We start from the raw sequence: 19,949 nt of genomic DNA, 5'->3' as shown, positions 1-19,949 counted from the left end.
TGCTGACTGAAATGTGTCTGTAACACCGAGTATCTGAATCTCTACTGAAAGTTGGCATGACATGATTGGCCAGATTCATAATATTGTTTATTTATTCTTTGAGTAGATATTTCCAAATTGAAGTCATAACTTTGTTGCTGATGCTTTTGAGAAATGTGGCTTATTTATGTTCAATTAAAAGTAAGGTTTTATAGAAAACACATTTATTATCCTCAAAGTAAGGCATCAAATGACCTGCAGGTGTAAAGAAAGTGAGAAACTGTGTGTGGTGACTACCTTAGCTGTTTTGATGAATTTGTGATCCATAAATGTCCAAGCGTCCTTGACCTTCAAGGTAACTCCATAGCACGACTGCTAACACTTGTGAATTTGGATAATACTGCAGTGGGTTTAAATAACAGACACTGGATATGTGAGCAGCATGTTCCTGCATTAGAGGAAGCTGCAGTTTCAGGACCGCAGTCCAATTACCGCATGTCTAGGTTCCTAGTTTTTCACAAAGCCTACTATCTTCAGTGTAAATGCTTGTCATTGTTTGACCATTTTAATTAAGTTTAAATAATTGTAACAATTAAGCTGTGCTCACTGCCTGTTTACCCCCATGATAAATGTTATCAACCAGTCAAATGTCAATAACTTGCCAAACCATAATCTTTTCTTTCTTAAACCTAAGGATTTAGTTTTGGCGGCACGTCATTTAACACTGCGGTCACTAACTGCGGTCCTAGAAATGCGGCCCTGAAACTGCAGCCTCTTCTATTGCAGGAACATGACGTTGGGATATGAAGTGAAATGTTCACAACAACACTGCCCTCTTGTGGTTAAATTGTCACACTGATTTAACTTGCAACGAGTAGGAATAACCAGCTCCCTTTTCATCAGGGTGTCATCCTCATCCATGGGGCTCGAATCGGCTATTTCCAAGGGGACATTCGACTATTGATGGATGATTTGAAAACGCTGCAGCCGACAGTCTTCCCTGTGGTCCCACGTCTCCTCAACCGCATGTTTGATAAGGTCAGAGTTTATCTAATGACACTCATGTTAAAGTTTACAAAACTCATAGTTAAGAGAAGAGCCAGCTGATTCACTATTTTCATACATTTTTTCAGAAAAAATTACCTCTGTGACTTTAATGTATTTTGTGTTTTATTTTTTTACTCAATTAAGTTACTTACTAATTTCCACAAGTCCCATTTCTCTGGTCTGCTGCCTTGTTTAATGTTTGATATTAAATGTGGTGACTTAAACTAAAGCTGGTCTCAATTCTCCACAGGTATTTAGTCAAGCCAACACGCCGCTGAAGAGATGGGTGCTCGATTTTGCTTTCAGTAGGAAGGAGGCAGAGCTTAAAAGTGGTGTTGTCAGAAAGGACAGCCTGTGGGACAAACTCATCTTCAAGAAAGTGCAGGTAAACATGGCATCATGTGTTTTTGTTCCAACTTGGGCTTACTTCTTCCACTTGCTTTAAATAAATATGCCTGATATTACTTAGATATTACACATACTTAGCTTTGCCCAAAACTGCATGTGATTATCATAAAGTGGGCATGTCTGTAAAGGGGAGACTCGTGGGTACCCATAGAACCCATTTTCATTCACATAACTTGAGGTCAGAGGTCAAAGAACCCCTTTGAATATGGCCATGCCAATTTTTCTTGCCAAAATTTTGCATAAATTTGGAGCGTTATTTCACCTCCTTCACGCCAAGCTACTGCTAGAGCGATTGCATTAATTCGTTACAAAAATTAGCGCCGTTAAAGCGATTTTGCGTTAACTTTGACAGCCATAATACCTATATTTATTCATTTTATAATAGATATTCTTTTAAATTGTTAAAGGCCATATTTTTATTTATTTATTTTATTATTAAAGGTCATATAAAAACCGATCACATGATAAGTTCCTTACAGTTATTCTAATAATTAAATCCCCAGTGGGTTTTGTGATGTATAATAAACAATGTTCTTCCTGTTTGTTTCACACTTTGCAGGCGAGTCTGGGCGGACGTGTCAGACTCATCATTACAGGAGCAGCACCGGTGTCCCCAACCATCCTGACGTTTCTACGAGCTGCACTGGGCTGTCAGGTGAGCCACATCCACTCGCCCATCTCATTGATTGGCAGTTCTTTATCGATAACTTTTTTCATGAATGTCTCTAATAACATGCTCCGTACTCAACAGTTTTATGAAGGCTACGGCCAGACTGAATGTACAGCTGGGTGCTCCATGTCGATGCCCGGGGACTGGACAGCAGGTAAAAACTCTTCGATACTCATGTATTACAGCCTATGAGTGGAATTTACACACTTCTTTATTTGAACCATGAAACTGAACTGTGACTATTTTGTGTCTGCAGGTCACGTCGGGCCTCCTCTGCCCTGCAACTCTATCAAGCTGGTGGATGTGGCAGAAATGAACTACCTGGCAGCCAATGGAGAGGGAGAGGTGAGGAGTCCTTTTTTTTTAGTAATCAAATACATGCAGTCGGTCAGAAAATGTATTTATTTCCAAAAGAGAAATGGGAAAATTTGTATGACAAATATTTGATTACAGTGTAGTGAGAGTTAGAAAACATACTTGACTGCATAGGGAAATCAAGCAGGAAAAATTAAATCATGATAAACACAAGTAACACATGAAAGAGTTAATTTTCTAGTAAGTACAGCTGAGGCTGAGGGGAATGTCATTGGTTTCTGACCAAACTTCTGCAAGACTAAAGTATTGGACACATACAATTTGAAACTGATGATGGCACCACATGAACAGTCAGCGAATCACCAAAGTGACTACAATTCATCCTGAGGGAGACATGAATGTCCCTCAATGACTTTTATGCCAGTCCATCTAGTAGATGTTGAGCTAGTTCACCGGATCACTTTGACCTGTTGGTGGCCCTGGAGGAAAAAAATCAGAGAATAAACAGTCAAATTCATTGGCTGAGCACCATGAATGTCTGTAGAAAATTTCTCTGTCTGGACTAAATCGTCGGAGCGACGGACATTTCCATCCCTAAAGTCGTGCCACTGGTATGGATAAAGATTTGGTATCATCTGCATGTGCGCCGCCAGTTTCAAGATTTGTGGAAATGTGATTTTCATGTTGTCATCTCTCCCTTTAGGTGTGTGTCAAAGGACCAAATGTATTCCAGGGATACCTGAAAGATCCTGAGAGAACTGCAGAGGCAATCGACCAGGATGGATGGCTGCACACAGGAGACGTTGGCAAATGGCTTCCTGTGAGTAAAACTATTTATCTTTGATTATAATAACCGGTGAATTGGTAGTTAATTAAAGATTATTAATTGTTATTTTACTGTTAACAAACAATGCAATAATTAATAATGATATAATTTGTTATTTTAGAGCAGGGTGTAGAGAAGGAGATGTAGAGAGAGAGAGCAAGATAGATGGAGAAGTAGAGAGAGCGAGAGAGTGGGAGATGTAGAGGAAGAGAGATGTAGAGAGCAGGACAGAAGGGGAGGTAGAGACAAAACATAAATTATTTCTGTATTGTTTTCTACCATTTCCATGTTCTTTTTTTAAATATCTATATATTGTAATTTGCTTAATGAATTGTATATATATATATATATATATATATATGTTTTTATTTTGTTCTTTTTGTCTCATTATTGAATTGACGCTTTGGCAATATTCTTCACCTAACAGTCATGCCAATAAAGCATATTGAATTAGAAAAATTTAATTGAGAGGGAGCAAATTGTCGAGAGAGTGAGAGCTATAGACAGAGAGATGTAGAGAACTGTTGACAGAAAGAGAGAGCAAGTGGGAGGGGTAGAGAGGGAGCTAGAGAGAGAGAGAGAGATAGATGGAGAGGAAGAGAGAGACAGATATGTTTTTGTTTTGTTCTTTTTTTTCTTATCGAATTGACGCTTTGGCAATATTGTTCACCTGAGTCATGCCAATAAAGCATATTGAATTGAAAAATTGATAGATGGGGAGGTCGAGAGAGGGAGGGGTAGAGGTAGAGAGATGGAGAGGTAGAGCGAGGGAGATGTAGAGAGAGAGAGAGAGCGTGAGCAAGCTGGAGATGGAGAGAGAGAGAGAGAGAGAGCTAGATGGTGCGGGAGATGTAGAAGCTGTAGAGAGAGAGAACGATACAGATGGAGAGGTAGAGGTGTAGAGCGTGGGAGATGCAGAGAGAGAGGGAGAGCGAGCAAGATAGAGAGAGCTGTAGAGCGAGAGATGTAGTGAGAGCGAGAGCAAGCACGAGCTGTAGAGAGGGAGGGGTCGAGAGAGAGAGAGAGAGTTTTACAAATAGCATAGCTTACTCACATCATTGTCTTTGTTGCCATCTTAATGGGAACAATGGTGCTGCCTCCACCAGTCTCATATCGGGGTCTACACTGATCCAGTTGCACAGTGTCGCACAACGGCCGGCTTCATTGCTGAAGTCCGACAACATAGCAAAAAAAATAATTCAATTCATGCACGAGTTGATTAAAGTTTAATTTTAAATTAAAAACATGATATTTTACTAAATCTACTCGCGGACCACTTTGAGATGCATCAATGAACCGATTTTAAATTTCAAGTTGTATCTCTCCTGGTTTGTTGCAGAACGGCACTCTGAAGATCACTGACAGAAAGAAGCACATCTTCAAGCTGGCACAAGGAGAATACATCGCCCCCGAGAAAATAGAAACTGTGTATAGTCTCAGTGATCCAGTGGCCCAGATATTTGTTCACGGCGAAAGCTTACAGGTAAGTAATTACTGTGAAACTGATGTAGCTCTAAATGTCAGATATTCTCACCATAATGCAGTTTGCGCCAGTTTGTGTGGCGCTGATCTTCTTGTTGTCCGTGATGTGGTTTCCAGGCATGTCTGGTGGGGATAGTGGTACCTGATCCAGACTTCTTACCTATTTGGCTCAAGAAAAAAGGGATTGAAGGCTCCTACTCTGAACTGTGCAGTAACCAGGTGAGAGTTATTACCATCAGCAGCTCAAACACACAGCCACGCGTGCTATGCATGCTAACGTTTTTCTGACTGTCTTTAGGATGTGAAGAATGCCATTCTGGAGGACCTCCTGAGGTTGGGCAAAGAGGCAGGACTCAAGTCTTTTGAACAGGTGATTGTTGCCATGTTTGAATATTGTTATACATGTGTTTTTGTTACTGCCGTTATTGAGGATGGTGGATGATATTGTGATGAGTACAGTAAGAAGGATTTTTAAAATGCATGGACCTGTACAGAATGAGTAAACAGCTGGATGGGCATGGATCAGGCTCCAGTGTTTCCTGTTAATTATGTCTGCCACAGTTTCATAATGAACCAACAATTGCACTTCTCAACGGATGGGAGGATCCCCTCGTGGGTCCTCGGACTTGGTGCTCGCTGCACTCTCACTCCTGTTCTCAGTCCGCATCGGTTGACAGTCGTGCAGGAGAAAAAGGTGCAGCGAGCACTAAGTACATGGCCGCTTCGAGGGGTGCTGTAAAGCTCACAGCCGGAGCCGCAAGCCACTATCATCCCGGGCCTTTCCAAGCCGACCTAGAGCCAGTCGCGGGCCAGCCAGCGCCGGTTAGAGGACCTACGAGGGGACTTCCCACACCGAATGGCCGTCGCCCCACCCACTGAGAAGTGTACAAATATTTTCGGTTCATTAGGAAACTGTGGCGGGCGTAATTAATGGGGCCTGATCCAGCTGATCACTCATTCTTCCTTCTGTACAGGTCCATGCATTTTAAAATCCTTCTTACTGTATCACAATATCATCCACGGTGCACAATAACAGCGGAATCGCCTGCTTCCACACATTTCCCATCATAGAGAAAACAAACCACTGCTCCTTTTGTTTTTCCCGAATCGGTGATTCCATATAATTCTTTATTTCTCATCTTCAAATTAGAGCTGATATGATTAGCTGATTAATTGAGCAACAGAATAAATTGAATCAATTTTGATAATCGATTAAAGTTACATCTTATCAATTGTAAGAATGTGCTGCTCTTCTTTGAAACAAGCAATTTGAAGACATCACCTTGTGCTTTAAGAAAAAAACAAAACACTTTGGCTGCTTGATAAACCAAATAATTAATCATGAAAAAAATCAGCGGATTAATTGATGTTAAAAATAATTGTAAGTTGCACCACTACTTCAAATATGTATTTTCACTTTTTGTCTCTGCAGGTAAGAGATATTGGGTTGCATCCTGAGATGTTTTCTATCCAGAACGGCCTGCTGACACCCACTCTGAAGGCCAAGAGGGCTGAGCTTCGGAGCCGCTTCAGAGAGCACATTGATGAACTCTATGCCAAAATTAAGATGTAAACTGGGGTCGAGGAAAAGAGAGGTAACACTCTCATTAGAGCACACAGTCAGACCCGAATTAAGTGAGAGGGATTTTCCTCAATTAGTCTGTTAGTGACGATCTGAGAATGAATCTCAGTTTGATGTATGTATTGTCTCCGCTTCATCTAGTAACTGTACCACCAAATTGTCCCTGCTATCACTGGCTAATTAGGTCAAAATATGTTACTGGTAAAATGTATCTAGGAGTAACGGTTAAAAAACACAAAGGGGGAATCTGACTTGATCATGCCTTATACTGCCATTAAGTCTGACTGCTTCACAGTCAGAAAGGTTAAAAACATTTCTGACTGTTTTTTATTCTTGGGAGCCGCCGAAAAAAATCTTATGAACATGCTTTTACAACAGTGACTAATATTGACTATTTATATCCTAGACTATTTAATGTTTTGGTCTATCTATTTAAGTTGGTATTTAATGTAATCATTAAATCTGTAAATAGTGTATCTGCTGAAAAGTCTATTTGTATGCAGAGTATTGTACCTGATACTCTGTAGTTGTAATTTCCTGCATTCCCATTTTTGTCATTGCTGAAGAACAGATGAACCGGTTTTAGTGCACAATTTAGTTAATGGCCTTTTGGGAATCACATTGCGACAGACTTTTTTTTTTGCCTTTGTTGGTTGTTTTCATTTTCTTGTTACACTGCATGGGAAATGTTGAATGTTATTATACTCTACATGCAGTGCCTCTTTTTTGATTTTCACATTTCAGTGCCACAGAAACGGGATAAAGCTGCATACCGTCATTTGTATAATGCACTTAAGTCGGGGTAAATATTTAAAACACTGGCATTACGGTTAATTTAAAGTAGCACGTTTTCAAAATTTATTCCATTACCTTGTCAACATTTCCTTTTAACGAAACGAAGCAGCATCTCAGTTGTTTGATAAAAGATTTAGTTGTGAATTCAGATTTTTTGACTGAATTATGATCATTACACACCTAATCACGTTGAGGCCTCCTTGACATTTCAAGCCATATAGTTAGTTTTTTTAACAACTTATGATTTGAAAAGGGCAAAGGTGCAGTTGTGCTGAAGTTGTAAGTACAGTATATTTATTTCTTAACTGTACCAAATAAATACTTTATTCCAAAACTGATGTTGAGTGTCGTCTTTTATACTAGGGAAAATACTTTGATGGATCCCTGAAAAGGCATGCCTGATTTCTAAGTATTTTAGCTAGAAACCTATTATTGTTTTGTTGTGATTGTCAATAACATAGATTAACCCATGTATCTAGAAGTACCCCTGTTTTCGTTTATAACACGCTCCAATATAGTCATTAGCAGCTATAAGGATATTTAAATTTGTATTATTGTGCAACAGTCATGACTTCTACTTTTTAGCATTCATTATCCATTTACACACCAGCCTCCACTTATGGATGTACAGTAGGAGTTAGGGTTGATGACAAATCCATTAGCATCTGCTTACAACTACATTATAATGTTATAAACCATTACTTTTTCCTACATGCTACACTCTTTAACTTTTTTGACATAGTATACTGCAACTTTTTTCCTTTTTCACATACTATTGTTTTTTTAAACGTATAAAACTTCTTTTCGACATGCCATACTATGACTTTTATTTTTAACTTACTATATGACTTTTTTCGACACAATGTACTATGATTTTTATTTTGAATACTTACTATACTGCGACTTTTTATTTTTTTGACATACTATACTATGACTTTTTATCGACATAATACTATGACTTATTTTAACACTTGGTATATTATGACTTTTTCGACATATGACTTATTTTTACAACATTCTATATAATGACTTTTTTTCAACATACTGAACTACGACTTTTTTTTATATACTATACTATGACTTTTTTTCGACATATTATAGTATAATTTTACGATGAGTTTTTAAATGAATTTCTTTTGGCATACTATACTATGACTTATTTCCATAAAAAATTTCGACATACTATACTATCACTTTTTTTCGACAAACTATACTATGATTTTTTTAATGAAATTTTTCGTTATACTTTACTATGATATTTTTCATAAAAATCTTTAGATATACTTTACTATGACTTTTTTCATGAAATTCTTCGAAATTCCACGCTTTTTTTTCATGAAATTTTTCGACATACTGTACTGAGCTTTTAGATTAATTTCTTTTGGCATACTATACTATGTCTTTTTCATAAAAATTTTCGACATACTATAGAGAAGGCAAGGCAAGGCAGCTTTATTTGTATAGCACATTTCAGCAACAGGGCAATTCAAAGTGCTTTACATAAACATTCAAGAACATTGCGACAAAGTGCAAAAGAACATTAAGACATAATTAAAACAGTTATAAAAACACTTTTTTTCATAAAACTTTTCCACATACTATACCAAGATTTTTTTTTATGAAATGTTTTGACATACTATACTGATTATTTCCATTAAAATAACGACATACTATAATATGACTTTTTTTCCTGAAATTTTTCGACATACTATAAAACAACTTTTTTCATAAAATTCTTTTGATAGTTTTTATGGTATAGTGTGTCGAATTTTCTTTTTTTTTAAAGTCAGCGTAGTATGTTGAAAAAAGTCCTAGTATAGTATGTCGAGAAAATGAAAAAAATTCATAGTATAATACGTAAAAAAAAGTAATATAGTATGTCGAAAAAATAAAAAGGCATTGTATAGTATATTAAAAAAATAAGTCATAGTATAGTATGTCAAATAAGTCATATTATAGTTTGTCGAATTTTTTTTTTTTTAAAGTCAGTACAGTATGTCAAAAAAGAAAAATTAAAAAAGTAATAGTATAGTATGTTGAAATTTTTTTTTTTTTAAAGTCAGTACAGTATGTCAAAAAAGAAAAATTAAAAAAGTCATAGTATAGTATGTTGAAATTTTTTTTTTTTTAAAGTCATAGTGTACTATGTCGAAAAAGATCATAGTATAGTATGTCAAACAGTAAAAAAGAATTTAAGTATAAGTACTTTTGACATACTATACTATGACTTTTTTCTAACATACTATAATTTTCAGCATTTTTTTTTTATAATTTTGTTCGACATACCATGACTTTTTTTATTTTACTTTTTTTGACAAACTATACTATGACTTTTTATTTTATTTTTTCGACATACCATACCATGACTTTTTTTTTGTTGTTAGAACAAAGCATTACTAAGAAGTGTAGTAGTAGAAAATTATCAGATGTCAAAATCATTTTCAGAGCAGCAAGCATTTAGAAATCCTAACACATGGTGTAATTGTCACCTTGTGACTTTGGGTTAGACAGTGTCCTAACCGACTGCTATAGACTGCTCCGCTCATTAACAATACGTCTCTGACAGTTATTGTAAAATGTGATGTGCGCAACGGACATTTTGATACGTCCTTGGGAAAATGATAGGGTTGATACTGCAGCAAAAACAGAAGCGTTTTCTCCGATTCCCTTGTTAGAATGTGTGTTTCTACCACTTCTTTAGTACAACCAGTACCCGCTCTCCATGATGTGGCTGCTTTACAAGCTGCCACTGACACCTCTGGGCGGTCCGCCTGGTTGTCAGCCAGTTGTGTTCTCACTGATGGGTTGTGGAGCTCCTCTGACGGCAGTGTAATTGCTCCACGGCAAAGGGTGGCAGTAGCTCAGCGGGTCGTCCTTTAACCCGAATGTTTGCGGTTCGATCCCCGGTTCCTACTGTCTGCATGTCGAAGAGTCCTTGAGCGAGACACACGTTGCTCTCCGGGCGCTTTACAGCAGCTCACTGCTCCTAATTGGGATTAAATGGGTTAAATGCAGAGGTCAGATTTCATGTATCTGTATAACAAATCTAAAGAAGTTTAAGTTCCCTCCTTCCTCGTGTTTCACATTGTGTGTAGAATATGTCAAATATGTGTAACATGCCAACAGCACAATCCAGGAAAACTTGTAAAGACAATCCAAGCAGCCCATCCTCCCCACTGGGGACCATTTATAAATATGCAAAGAGACTTTATATGAATGCCAAAATGCTGTGATTTTGAACATGTTTTTGTAATTGATGATATATTTTTTGAAATGGACTGATGCTTTTGTGATTGTTCAAATGTTTTATTGCATGTTATACCGCTTCTAAATGCTAAATAAGAGGACATGAAGTAAAAGGTTGCCGGTATCTTTGATGCTATACAGTAGGGCAATGTATCGATATTATATCGATATCGTGATGAGACTTGATATCGTGTTAGATTTTGGATATCGTAATATCATAATGTAGCACAAGTGTTGTCTTTTCCTGGTTTTAAAGGCTGCATTACAGTAAAGTGATGCATTTTTCTGAACTTACCAGACTGTATAACTCTTCTATTATTTGCCATTACAAACGATTATTTATCAAAAATATCATTGTCTAAATATTTTGTGAAAGAACAAATAGTCAAACCAACAATATCGATATCGAGGTACTTGGTCAAAAATATTGTGATATTTTATTTTCTCCATATTGCCCAGCCCTATTATACAGCCAGTGCAAAATAACAGAAAACTCACCCTCTACTGGGTGTCAAAATCTGCCATACATTTGAGCAGAGCCTCATCAGAGACATCCCCGCTGTTTTGTTCAAAGTCGTTGAGGCTCTCTAAATAGTCCTGGTCGTCCTGTCCGTCTCCCCACAGGTCAGCTGATTCCTCCTCTGGACACACTCCGCTCTGTGGGGTCTGGTTTGACGCCTGGCTGGGTTCAATGTTGCCAGCATCGTCCATTAAGTAAGCCTGATCTTCCTCATCCTGTAAGTGGACAGAAGACATGATCGTACACCTCGTCTTTGAGCTTTAAAAGACGACAAAATTATTTCCAATTTTAGCTTAGTCGGTCAGGATGCTAGTTAAAGTAAAGCAAACTAACCAGTGCCATGATGTAGCTGACGCAGATCTCCTGTGGCAGTGGGTAACCTGTAACATTAGACGTGTTGATCTCAGACAGGTTGTGTTACCACCATCGTGCACTTCATCCCCCCACAGACAGATCATGTGACCTTGAGTTGTTTTAAAATACAAAAAGTCAGTATGGCAGCTCTTAGGGTCATAACTTACTTGAGGACCTGAAGTTCTTGCATTCAGGATCATGACACTTCTGGTACCACACTTCCTCTTTGAGGTCCACAATAATCCTGCAGAGGAGGATGAGACCAAATCAGAAGGGGAGTATATGGCACACCTAAAGACTGTTAACGAAACATGAAACATACATACATGATGTTGTTGCTTTTATGAAACCTTTCCACGTTTTCACACCAGCGGTACTTTGCGATGTCGTACACGAGCAGTTGTTCAGCAGCAAAGTAGTTCCATCGTCTGATGCCTGTTGAAGTAAACACAACACACAGTCCTGACATTAATGATATAAACTGGTTTCTGAAACGTCTGTCGTGAAAAAATAAGAATAAAAATCCATGTCAAAATTTACCACAGTGTCTTAACAAACATTACTGAGAAGCTACGGCTGTCGGGGAATATGACCTGAAAAAGCTGGCTTGTGTCTTCACATGACTTGATGATGACTAAATGTCGTCTAAGGCTGCACAATTAATCAATTTTATCGAAATCGCAATATGGCCTACCTCAATTTTCGAATCGCAGGAGGCGAGATATTTGTTAAAAGGCAAAATATGTGTCAAAATACCATTTTAAATTAAATATTGTGGTGCTGCAGAGATGTCCTGGCCTACACGTCATATTCTACAGACTTAAGAAAACATCTTTGTTTGTTGCAGAAACCTGCAAAAATCAAACTACAATCATTTGAATATGTTTTTCAATGAAAATGAGAATAATGATTTAAAAAGGATCACTCCCTGTAATATCTTAAAACATATCGCAGTTGCAATATCAGTCAAAATAATCGCAATTACTGTAGATATTTTGTCAAAATCGTTCAGCCCTAATGTCGTCACAGCTAACCGGAATAGAGATGATATCTAATATCACATCCTGATATTAGTGTTGTATGGATATATTTACCAGCTCTACAAACACACCGTATACAGTATTTTAAGCACTTGTATGTTGCTACAAAGCAGCACACATATTTCGTCTGGGGCTGAAACCAATAATCAGTTAGTTAATAAATGAATAATTAAACTGCAACTATTTTGATAATTTAACAAACATTAATTTGTTCCAGTTTATCAAATATGAGGGTTTTCTGCTGTTCTGTTTTATGTCATTGTGAATCTTTGGACTGCTGGTCAAACGAAACAAGACGTCATAAACTTGGGCTTTAGGAAATTGTGACATGAGCCCAAGTTTCACTGTTTTCTGTCAATTTATAGACCAAGCGATTCATTGATTAATCAATAAAATAATCAGCAAATTAATCGATAGTGGAAATGATCATTAGTTGCAGCCCTAGGTCCCAAACAAGACGGTTTGAAAGTGGCACATCTTTTGCAAAAGCATATCTTTCGTCAGCCCGAACACTTACTTCCATGTACGCCGTCCTTTCTAACCACAGTTAATATGAAGTTGTCCACTTCTTGATGAGGGGATGACAGGCAGCCAGAAAGTGAGCCTGCCAGTCATGAATGGGGAAAAAGTTTAAACTATTTATGTTGACAAATATCAGGGTAAAATATTGATATACTGAATGATTATATAATACACTATGCGTGTGTGTGTATGTACAATATAGAGAGAAGCCTACGTTGTCAGTTCAGTGTTACCTGGATATGTGGCTGATCCCTGCTGGCAATGAGGCTGCGAGGTTTTGGACTCCTTTGTTTCTGGGACGTCAGACGTAAGAATTCTCTGACCTGTGAAACTAATGATACACAGAAATGAGCTCTAATACTGTGGCTTGATGAAGGTAATATTTTCAGCACACAGAGTTAAAAGGTGTTGTACCTCATATTACAGACTAAGGAAGCCAAGAACACACTTTCCTCCGCAGAAATCCCCTTCTCAGGTTTGCCAATAAACTCGTTGTCGTCTGCCACCGTGAATGCAGCGTTCTTTCCCACTTTTGATGACTTGTAGAGGCGGAAATTTCTGTTCTTGGTGTAAACACCTGTTTTTTTGTAAATTAATAAAAATATTGACAAATATATTTTATTAATTCTAACCATAATTACTGTGTATTTGTATACTGGCAATGTTTACACAAAATGATGCTTAAAGGGGGTGCAGAATATATCAAGAGAATCATTTAATCCAAGTAAGTGTCTGATATAAGGGTGAAAAAGGACAAATAAAAGCGTGTAGTTTCTCTTACCAAGATCAACAAAGAGACAGTCTTGGTCATTCTTGTTTTTCACCTGGAGGAAGCTGAGGTCTCTCTCTTCCAGCTTGCGCCTCTTGGCTTGTGGACTCTCAGCCGTCTCTTCTGCCTTTGCTGGCGTCCCTTCAGAGACGCTGCTGTCGGTACATCATTGAGACAAATTACACAAAGTGATAATAGCAAAGAAATTTGAATATTTATTTTTACAAGTCTGAAAAACAAACCGTGTTTCACTGTTTTCTGCCACTGACTTCATCCCAACATTCAGGCAACTTTTGGCTGTGCTCAGGACTGGGTGAAGTATAGCATGAATAAACCTGCCTAAGAAACAAACAGAATATATGAACTGAAGTAACATCGGAAAAAAAATAAATAATACATTTTGTTGCCTCCATGCAGCATTGAACATACCCACATGTATGTTGTCTTTGAAAGCTGCATTTTGGAGATTGAAGATGAGATGTCGACTGAACTTCTCTTCTGTGCTGGAGTCAAGATTCAGGACATTTTTTGTGGAGCATTCAATCCCATAAACTTCCATTAGCTTGTCACAAACATACTGTCAACACACAACACACAGACAGGTAAATATACCGTATATCATACATCGTTATGGCAAGAAAGTAACAAGATAAACTACGACAGATCTAATAATCTAATCCAGTCTAACCATATGTTTCTCCCATGTGACAGAGTCGCCGGTCTCCAGAAGCAACTTAAACTACTATTCCCTCATAAACATATATTAGGGGCGGGCATTTATGCCAATATATATCGTCAAAACAATATAAAAATGTCTTTCGTATATATTTTTCTATATTGTTTCTATCACAATATAGGTTTGGCCTATATTTATCGATTTATTCTCTATAATTTCATTTCAAATAAATGTTAATTTTGCACTTAAGTTATTAATAAAATGAGTAAATACTCTTCATTTGTCAAGTATTTAATTCACACAGGAGTATACAAAACTAGGCTTTACCTTTATTTTATATAGACTATTTATTGAATTACTAGAAAACATGCTATATCGTGATATATATATATCATTATCGAGATATGAAATGACCTATATCCTGATAGGAGATTTTGGCCATATCGCCCAGCCACAATATATATCCTCACATAGTGGAAGAAAACTCCGGTCCTAACCATTAAAACGTGGCTGGAACACTTAATCAATACCCTATATTTAGAGAAGATTCAATATGCCTTAAAATAACAAGCTGTCTCAGTTGATAGATTTGGGCACATAATTGCAGCAGTATCTTGAAGCTTGAAATTAGAAGAATATGAGTGAAAGATAAACAGAAAAGGGGTGGACTTTTTTTGTTATCCCTGCTCCTATATTTTTACTTACTGAATGAATGTCAAGTGGATACGTAAACACATTATTTGGCTTTATAATTGTTAAACTGAACAACATATGAATCATTGTTATCTGTATGTGAAGCAAGCTGCTCGATAAAAACGAAAAAAATAAGTTTTAAAAGGGACTGTTTGTAAGAATCAGAAACAGCGACAGCGACACCTGTGGCCGTTACGTCAATGAAAGTCAGCGTTGGGCTCAAAACAGTGAGCTAAAACCACAATATCACTCTATAGTTCACCTGCTTGACAGTAATGTTAGCTGACCAGACGGAGGTCTCTCCATGAATCAATGCTGATCCTAGTGTTGGCTTTTCCTCCCTCAGCCTCCCGACCGCGGCCGGAGGGAACAGGGGAGACACCGGAGTTTTGGTCGGAGACGATAACGTTTCTCGCTGCGGAGCTCCGTCACTTCACAAGACACGGGAAACCTCTGTTGGTCTGGAGGAGCTGCAGCATTTATTTCTGCACAAATGTCCACTGTACATTCACTAGATATTCTCAGAGCTACTACCTCTCCTGCAGTGTGTAGTGTGTAGTGTGTAGTGTGCGCGCATGCACGTAAGAGTGGAGCAAAATAGCGAGAACGCGCAGTGTGTTAGTGAAGGCAAGCAGGCAGGCAGAGGAGCAGGGTACAGCAGAGACTCCGGCCCTGGAGACCAAAGCTACGGTCTCCCCCGCGTCCTCTGACCGCGGCCAAACACTGTTTAGCAAGACGGGCTTCACAAGATATAACTTTGCGGTTTTGGTGCTTCCGTGTAGTTTGTGCTGGAGTCTTGTCTGGACAGCGTAGCCAAGCGCAGGCGCGCATGGGACACCGACCCGCAATGATTTATACGTGTAAGAAGTTACAAACAGTCCCTTTAATAAGAACGTAGTGAGATATATTGTCAATGAAGATGCACCTGGATAAGTGATGACACCATAGTTTTCCCATCAGCTCCTTTGTTTGAGGGCTTGTGGAACTCCAAGTCAAAGTAAAGCTTACAAACAGCGCCCTCTGGTATCACCTCATAGCAGTGCATCAAGGACTGTGTGTACGTCCTGAAAAAGAAATCAAGAGACAAATCACCATTGATGCATCATCATCGCAACACAAAAGAAGATGCACCTTATTTTGCAATGTTTACCTGTAGTAATGCCACAGCTCACTGTAACTGGTAACCAGGAAGACCCTTTGACCCAGGGATGTCTTTTCTTTCTCAAGTGCAAAAACATGTACAGGCTAATAAGGAATACAAGGCACAAATGTCAGCTTTTTCCCCCCTTTACACACAGGACGTAACATCTGAGGTGCAGACTGATGAGATAGTCCCAGCCATCACAAAATGTTTGCGTTACTACCTCTTTGCAGCTCTGAGCGAAGCTGATCGCCATACACTGACGAGGGAAGAGCTTCCAGACGGAGGAAGGCTGGCACGGCCACAGTCGAGGTTTGTAGTGTGCGGCCATAGGATTCAGCTGGAACGACTGAGCAAGCTGCTCAACCTTCTTCAGTCGGTCTCCCCACTTCCTCATCTTCAAGAGCTTCTCAAACACGTATATGTGACCCCTTTTTTTCACCCACAGGGCAACTTGTTCATCATATATCCACCTCCAAAGTGAGGTTAGAGGTCAGCTACAGTGCAGCACCACCCGGAGCTGGTAGAAATACAGTATAAGTATCAAACCACAGTGTAATACATACTAAGTCCTGCAAGTAAAAGTACAGAAATATGAGCAGAGCACCCTGTACCAAAATTAAAAGCAGACATTAGAAAGTCCCCTGTCTACGGAGCCCCGCAAGGAGAACAAATCGTTCCTTCGAGTTAGGTATCTCGTTCCCTCGAGTTAGGTATCACGTTCCCTCGAGTTAGGTATCTCGTTCCCTCGAGTTAGGTATCACGTTCCCTCGAGTTAGGTATCTCGTTCCCTCGAGTTAGGTATCACGTTCCCTCGAGTTAGGTATCTCGTTCCCTCGAGTTAGGTATCTCGTTCCCTCGAGTTAGGTATCACGTTCCCTCGAGTTAGGTATCACGTTCCCTCGAGTTAGGTATCTCGTTCCCTCGAGTTAGGTATCACGTTCCCTCGAGTTAGGTATCTCGTTCCCTCGAGTTAGGTATCACGTTCCCTCGAGTTACTTCATAGAGCACTTCTTCCAATCATTCCTGACTGTCCACACATTGCTGATGTACGGAGCCCCCCTAAATGATGTACTTTGGTAAAGTTGGAAAGATATTGACAGATATCGTTGTTAAAACACAAACAACGGCTCTTTCTAACTGTAGTAAGGTAGACAACGAGCTACAACCTCATTTTAATCAACACATAACGCATATCACATAACGTTGGTCTCTCTATGCGCAGCCAGCGGTGGGACGAGTGGTCAGGGACCGTCTACAAAATGCAATGCGGAAAAGAGAAAAATATTCAATAACTTCAGTGACTTGTAAAAATAAATATTTAAATTTCTTTGCTATTATCACTTTGTGTAATTTGTCTCAATGATGTACTGACGGCAGCGTCTCTGAGGGGAGGCACAAAAACAGTTGTTTACACCAAGAACAGAAATATCCGCCTCTACAAGTCATCAAAAGTGACACACATCAATGACCTCCTCATAGTTGTACTACAACACTTAATTTGGAAAAATATGCTTTTGCATAATTTGGTGAATTTTTAATGGGAAAAATATTCAATAACTTCACTTTTAGAAAGTGTAGTGCCATCAAAATGTCTTAATTAGTTTAATAAGTATAATCAGGACGAGACCATTGATGTGAGAAGTGATTTTGGTGGTACTACACTGCATAATACTGAAGTTATTGAATATTTATCACATTAAAAAATTCAAAAAAATTATGTAAAATCATATTTTTTCCAAACTAAATGTTGTATTACAACCATGAGGAGATCATTGATGTGTGGAGTAATTTTGATGGTACTACACTGTATAATACTGAAGTTATTGAATATTTTCCCCAAATTATGCAAACTTCTGCATTTTAAAGTCATTTGACTGCTCTATTAAAATGTTAGTGCAACAGAGCCATACATCCAGGGCTTTTCAATTTGAGCTTTCAGCCCAGTGAGTTAATTTGTTGATCAGACCAGACAAGAAAGTCTCACTTCCCCTCAGACATACTGGAAGTAGAGTAGAGCTCAGTGTACAGTGTCTGTGGTCGTGTCCTTATACCTCCATGGAGACTTGTGATCTGAAAATATGTGCAGAGTCACATTTCCTTCCTGTGTCTTTGTTTCCAAAGCTGTTGAAATGGGATCTTCCTTTTGTATGCATCGTTTTTGGAGGTGTAGAACAAGAACAATGGCAAACGTACAAGTCATTTCAGCAGCGTATTTCTGTTAGAGCTTTGTCTTTGAAGTTTGGAAAAATATGCTTTTGCATAATTTTAGTGAATTTTTAATGGGGAAAATATTCAATAACTTCAGTATTATGCAGTGTAGTACCATCAAAATCACTTCACACATCAATGGTCTCTTCCTGATTATACTTGTTAAACTAATCAAGACATTTTGATCGCACTACACTTTCTCAAAGTGAAGTTATTGAATATTTTTCACATTACAAATTCACTAAAATTATGCAAAAGTATATTTTTCCAAACTAAGTGTTGTAGTACAACTATGAGGAGATCATTGATGCGTGAAGTCATTTTGATGGCACTGCACTGTATAATACTGAAGTTATTGTATATTTTTCTTTTCGGTGTTGCACTTTGTAGACGGTCCCTGACCACTGTTTGTGTTTTAACATCGTTTCTGTTATGCGTTATTGATCCAGCAAGTTTGAATCTGTCAATATCTTTCCAACTTTACCGAAGTGCTTGAGTAATGAGCTAAATTAACGATTATATTGCGTTTCCAAGTAAATTACATGAATACTTCTTCCACCACTGTAGATTGAAGACTACTGTTAACCTGATGAACGTAATGACGTAATGACGTAAGTAACGTAACGTTGACTTTAACTAGGATTAACTTTAACGTTATATCTTTAGTGTCTTTAGGAGTAAACTGGCCATAACTCACTATCAGTTAAAGTTAAACACAGTCGAGTAGGTTACTTTACCGGTTACTGTTTAATGTCCAGGCACTGCAGCCCCGTCACTTTCTAACTCGGTGAAACTGTGGATGTAAACACACAAGGTTCCGCCTCTGACTCGTTTTCGTTTTGGCGCGTCCGGAACCGGAAATAGCGTCATTTCCGGTAATAAAACAGAAGCTGCATCTTTTTTTATTTTTTTTTATTAAACAAATTCAAATTTACAAACAACATGGCTCATAGATCATTGCATTCAAGTAAAGGGACAAGGTGCATATAGAAAAAAAATAATAAAATATGTAAAATTATACATGAAAATAATAATAAATTAAATTAAGGGGAGTCATATGTCGTACCAGATAATAAATATTTGTTTTTACTGCCAATTATCGTCAATTGTTAATTAGACGTGTAGCCTTATGATAAAAGAAAGTGGACGCTTAAATATAGTATATATATAAATATACGCTTACAATGCATGTACTTTAAGCGTTCACTTTCTTTTATCATAAGGCTACACGTCTAATTAACATTGACAATAATTGGCAGTTAAAACAGATATTTGTTGTCTGGTACGACCATGGACGCATTAAGGGTACGACATATATATATATTTGTAAAAACTTACGTCTTCCGGTTACATTTTTCAAAAAATAAAGACCTTAAACACAGGAACACGAAATATTAATATAAAACCACTTATAACATATCTCTCATATAGTGTTGCCATATTAAATGTGTCAACATGACTGTCAGAAAAAAATATGAATCTAAGAGATGTTATTTTCTTTGGCTTTACATAAAAACTGATGATTATTACTGTAAATAGCTTGCTGTGGGGTGTGTGTAATGCTGTTTAAAAGTAATGCATGCTGTTAGATGTGTTTGCATGCTGCTGTTTTATTTATAAGCAATGCTGTTGTGGTAGTGTAGTGGGCAAAACACACACACACACACACACAC

The 19,949-nt window shown here is 38.0% G+C and overlaps 2 protein-coding genes and 1 long non-coding RNA gene across 7 annotated transcripts in view; 2 read left to right on the top strand and 1 right to left on the bottom strand.

Moving 5' to 3' along the window:
- Positions 1-7,442, top strand: part of acsl1a (acyl-CoA synthetase long chain family member 1a) — a 28,446-nt gene extending 21,004 nt beyond the window's left edge. For all 4 annotated transcript variants that reach the window (XM_074629931.1, XM_074629928.1, XM_074629927.1 and 1 more), the window contains exons 12-21: positions 883-1,017; positions 1,277-1,411; positions 1,994-2,089; positions 2,186-2,258; positions 2,361-2,449; positions 3,123-3,239; positions 4,585-4,728; positions 4,845-4,946; positions 5,026-5,097; positions 6,160-7,442. In XM_074629931.1, coding sequence (XP_074486032.1) covers positions 883-1,017; positions 1,277-1,411; positions 1,994-2,089; positions 2,186-2,258; positions 2,361-2,449; positions 3,123-3,239; positions 4,585-4,728; positions 4,845-4,946; positions 5,026-5,097; positions 6,160-6,300 — 1,104 coding nt within the window. In that variant the 3' untranslated portion in view covers positions 6,301-7,442. The remainder of the gene's footprint in view (positions 1-882; positions 1,018-1,276; positions 1,412-1,993; positions 2,090-2,185; positions 2,259-2,360; positions 2,450-3,122; positions 3,240-4,584; positions 4,729-4,844; positions 4,947-5,025; positions 5,098-6,159) is intronic.
- Positions 7,443-9,018: 1,576 nt separating this feature from the next.
- On the top strand, positions 9,019-9,365 carry LOC141764609 (uncharacterized). The gene is made up of 2 exons (XR_012593280.1): positions 9,019-9,051; positions 9,262-9,365. It is a non-coding gene; the product is annotated as an uncharacterized LOC141764609 (long non-coding RNA).
- A 579-nt stretch (positions 9,366-9,944) lies between these two features.
- Positions 9,945-19,137, bottom strand: primpol (primase and polymerase (DNA-directed)). Of its 2 annotated transcripts, none has more exons than XM_074629925.1 (15): positions 19,014-19,137; positions 16,289-16,585; positions 16,075-16,169; positions 15,850-15,988; positions 13,985-14,132; positions 13,798-13,894; positions 13,568-13,710; positions 13,201-13,363; positions 13,020-13,117; positions 12,782-12,868; positions 11,551-11,659; positions 11,392-11,468; positions 11,204-11,250; positions 10,849-11,085; positions 9,945-10,090 (listed from the first exon to the last, which is right to left on the bottom strand). In XM_074629925.1, the coding sequence occupies exons 2-14, from the start codon at positions 16,460-16,462 to the stop codon at positions 10,852-10,854; spliced, it is 1,611 nt and encodes a 536-aa protein (XP_074486026.1). In that variant the 5' UTR covers positions 16,463-16,585; positions 19,014-19,137; the 3' UTR covers positions 9,945-10,090; positions 10,849-10,851. The 2 variants fall into 2 exon arrangements, with proteins under 2 accessions (XP_074486026.1, XP_074486027.1); XM_074629926.1 differs by having other exon boundaries at positions 9,951-10,090; positions 13,568-13,707.
- Between the last annotated feature and the right edge of the window lie 812 nt (positions 19,138-19,949).

This window comes from Sebastes fasciatus, chromosome 3 (assembly GCF_043250625.1).
Source record: "Sebastes fasciatus isolate fSebFas1 chromosome 3, fSebFas1.pri, whole genome shotgun sequence".
Classification (NCBI taxonomy): Eukaryota; Metazoa; Chordata; class Actinopteri; order Perciformes; family Sebastidae; genus Sebastes; species Sebastes fasciatus.
This window is presented reverse-complemented; position numbering and strand designations above follow the sequence as displayed.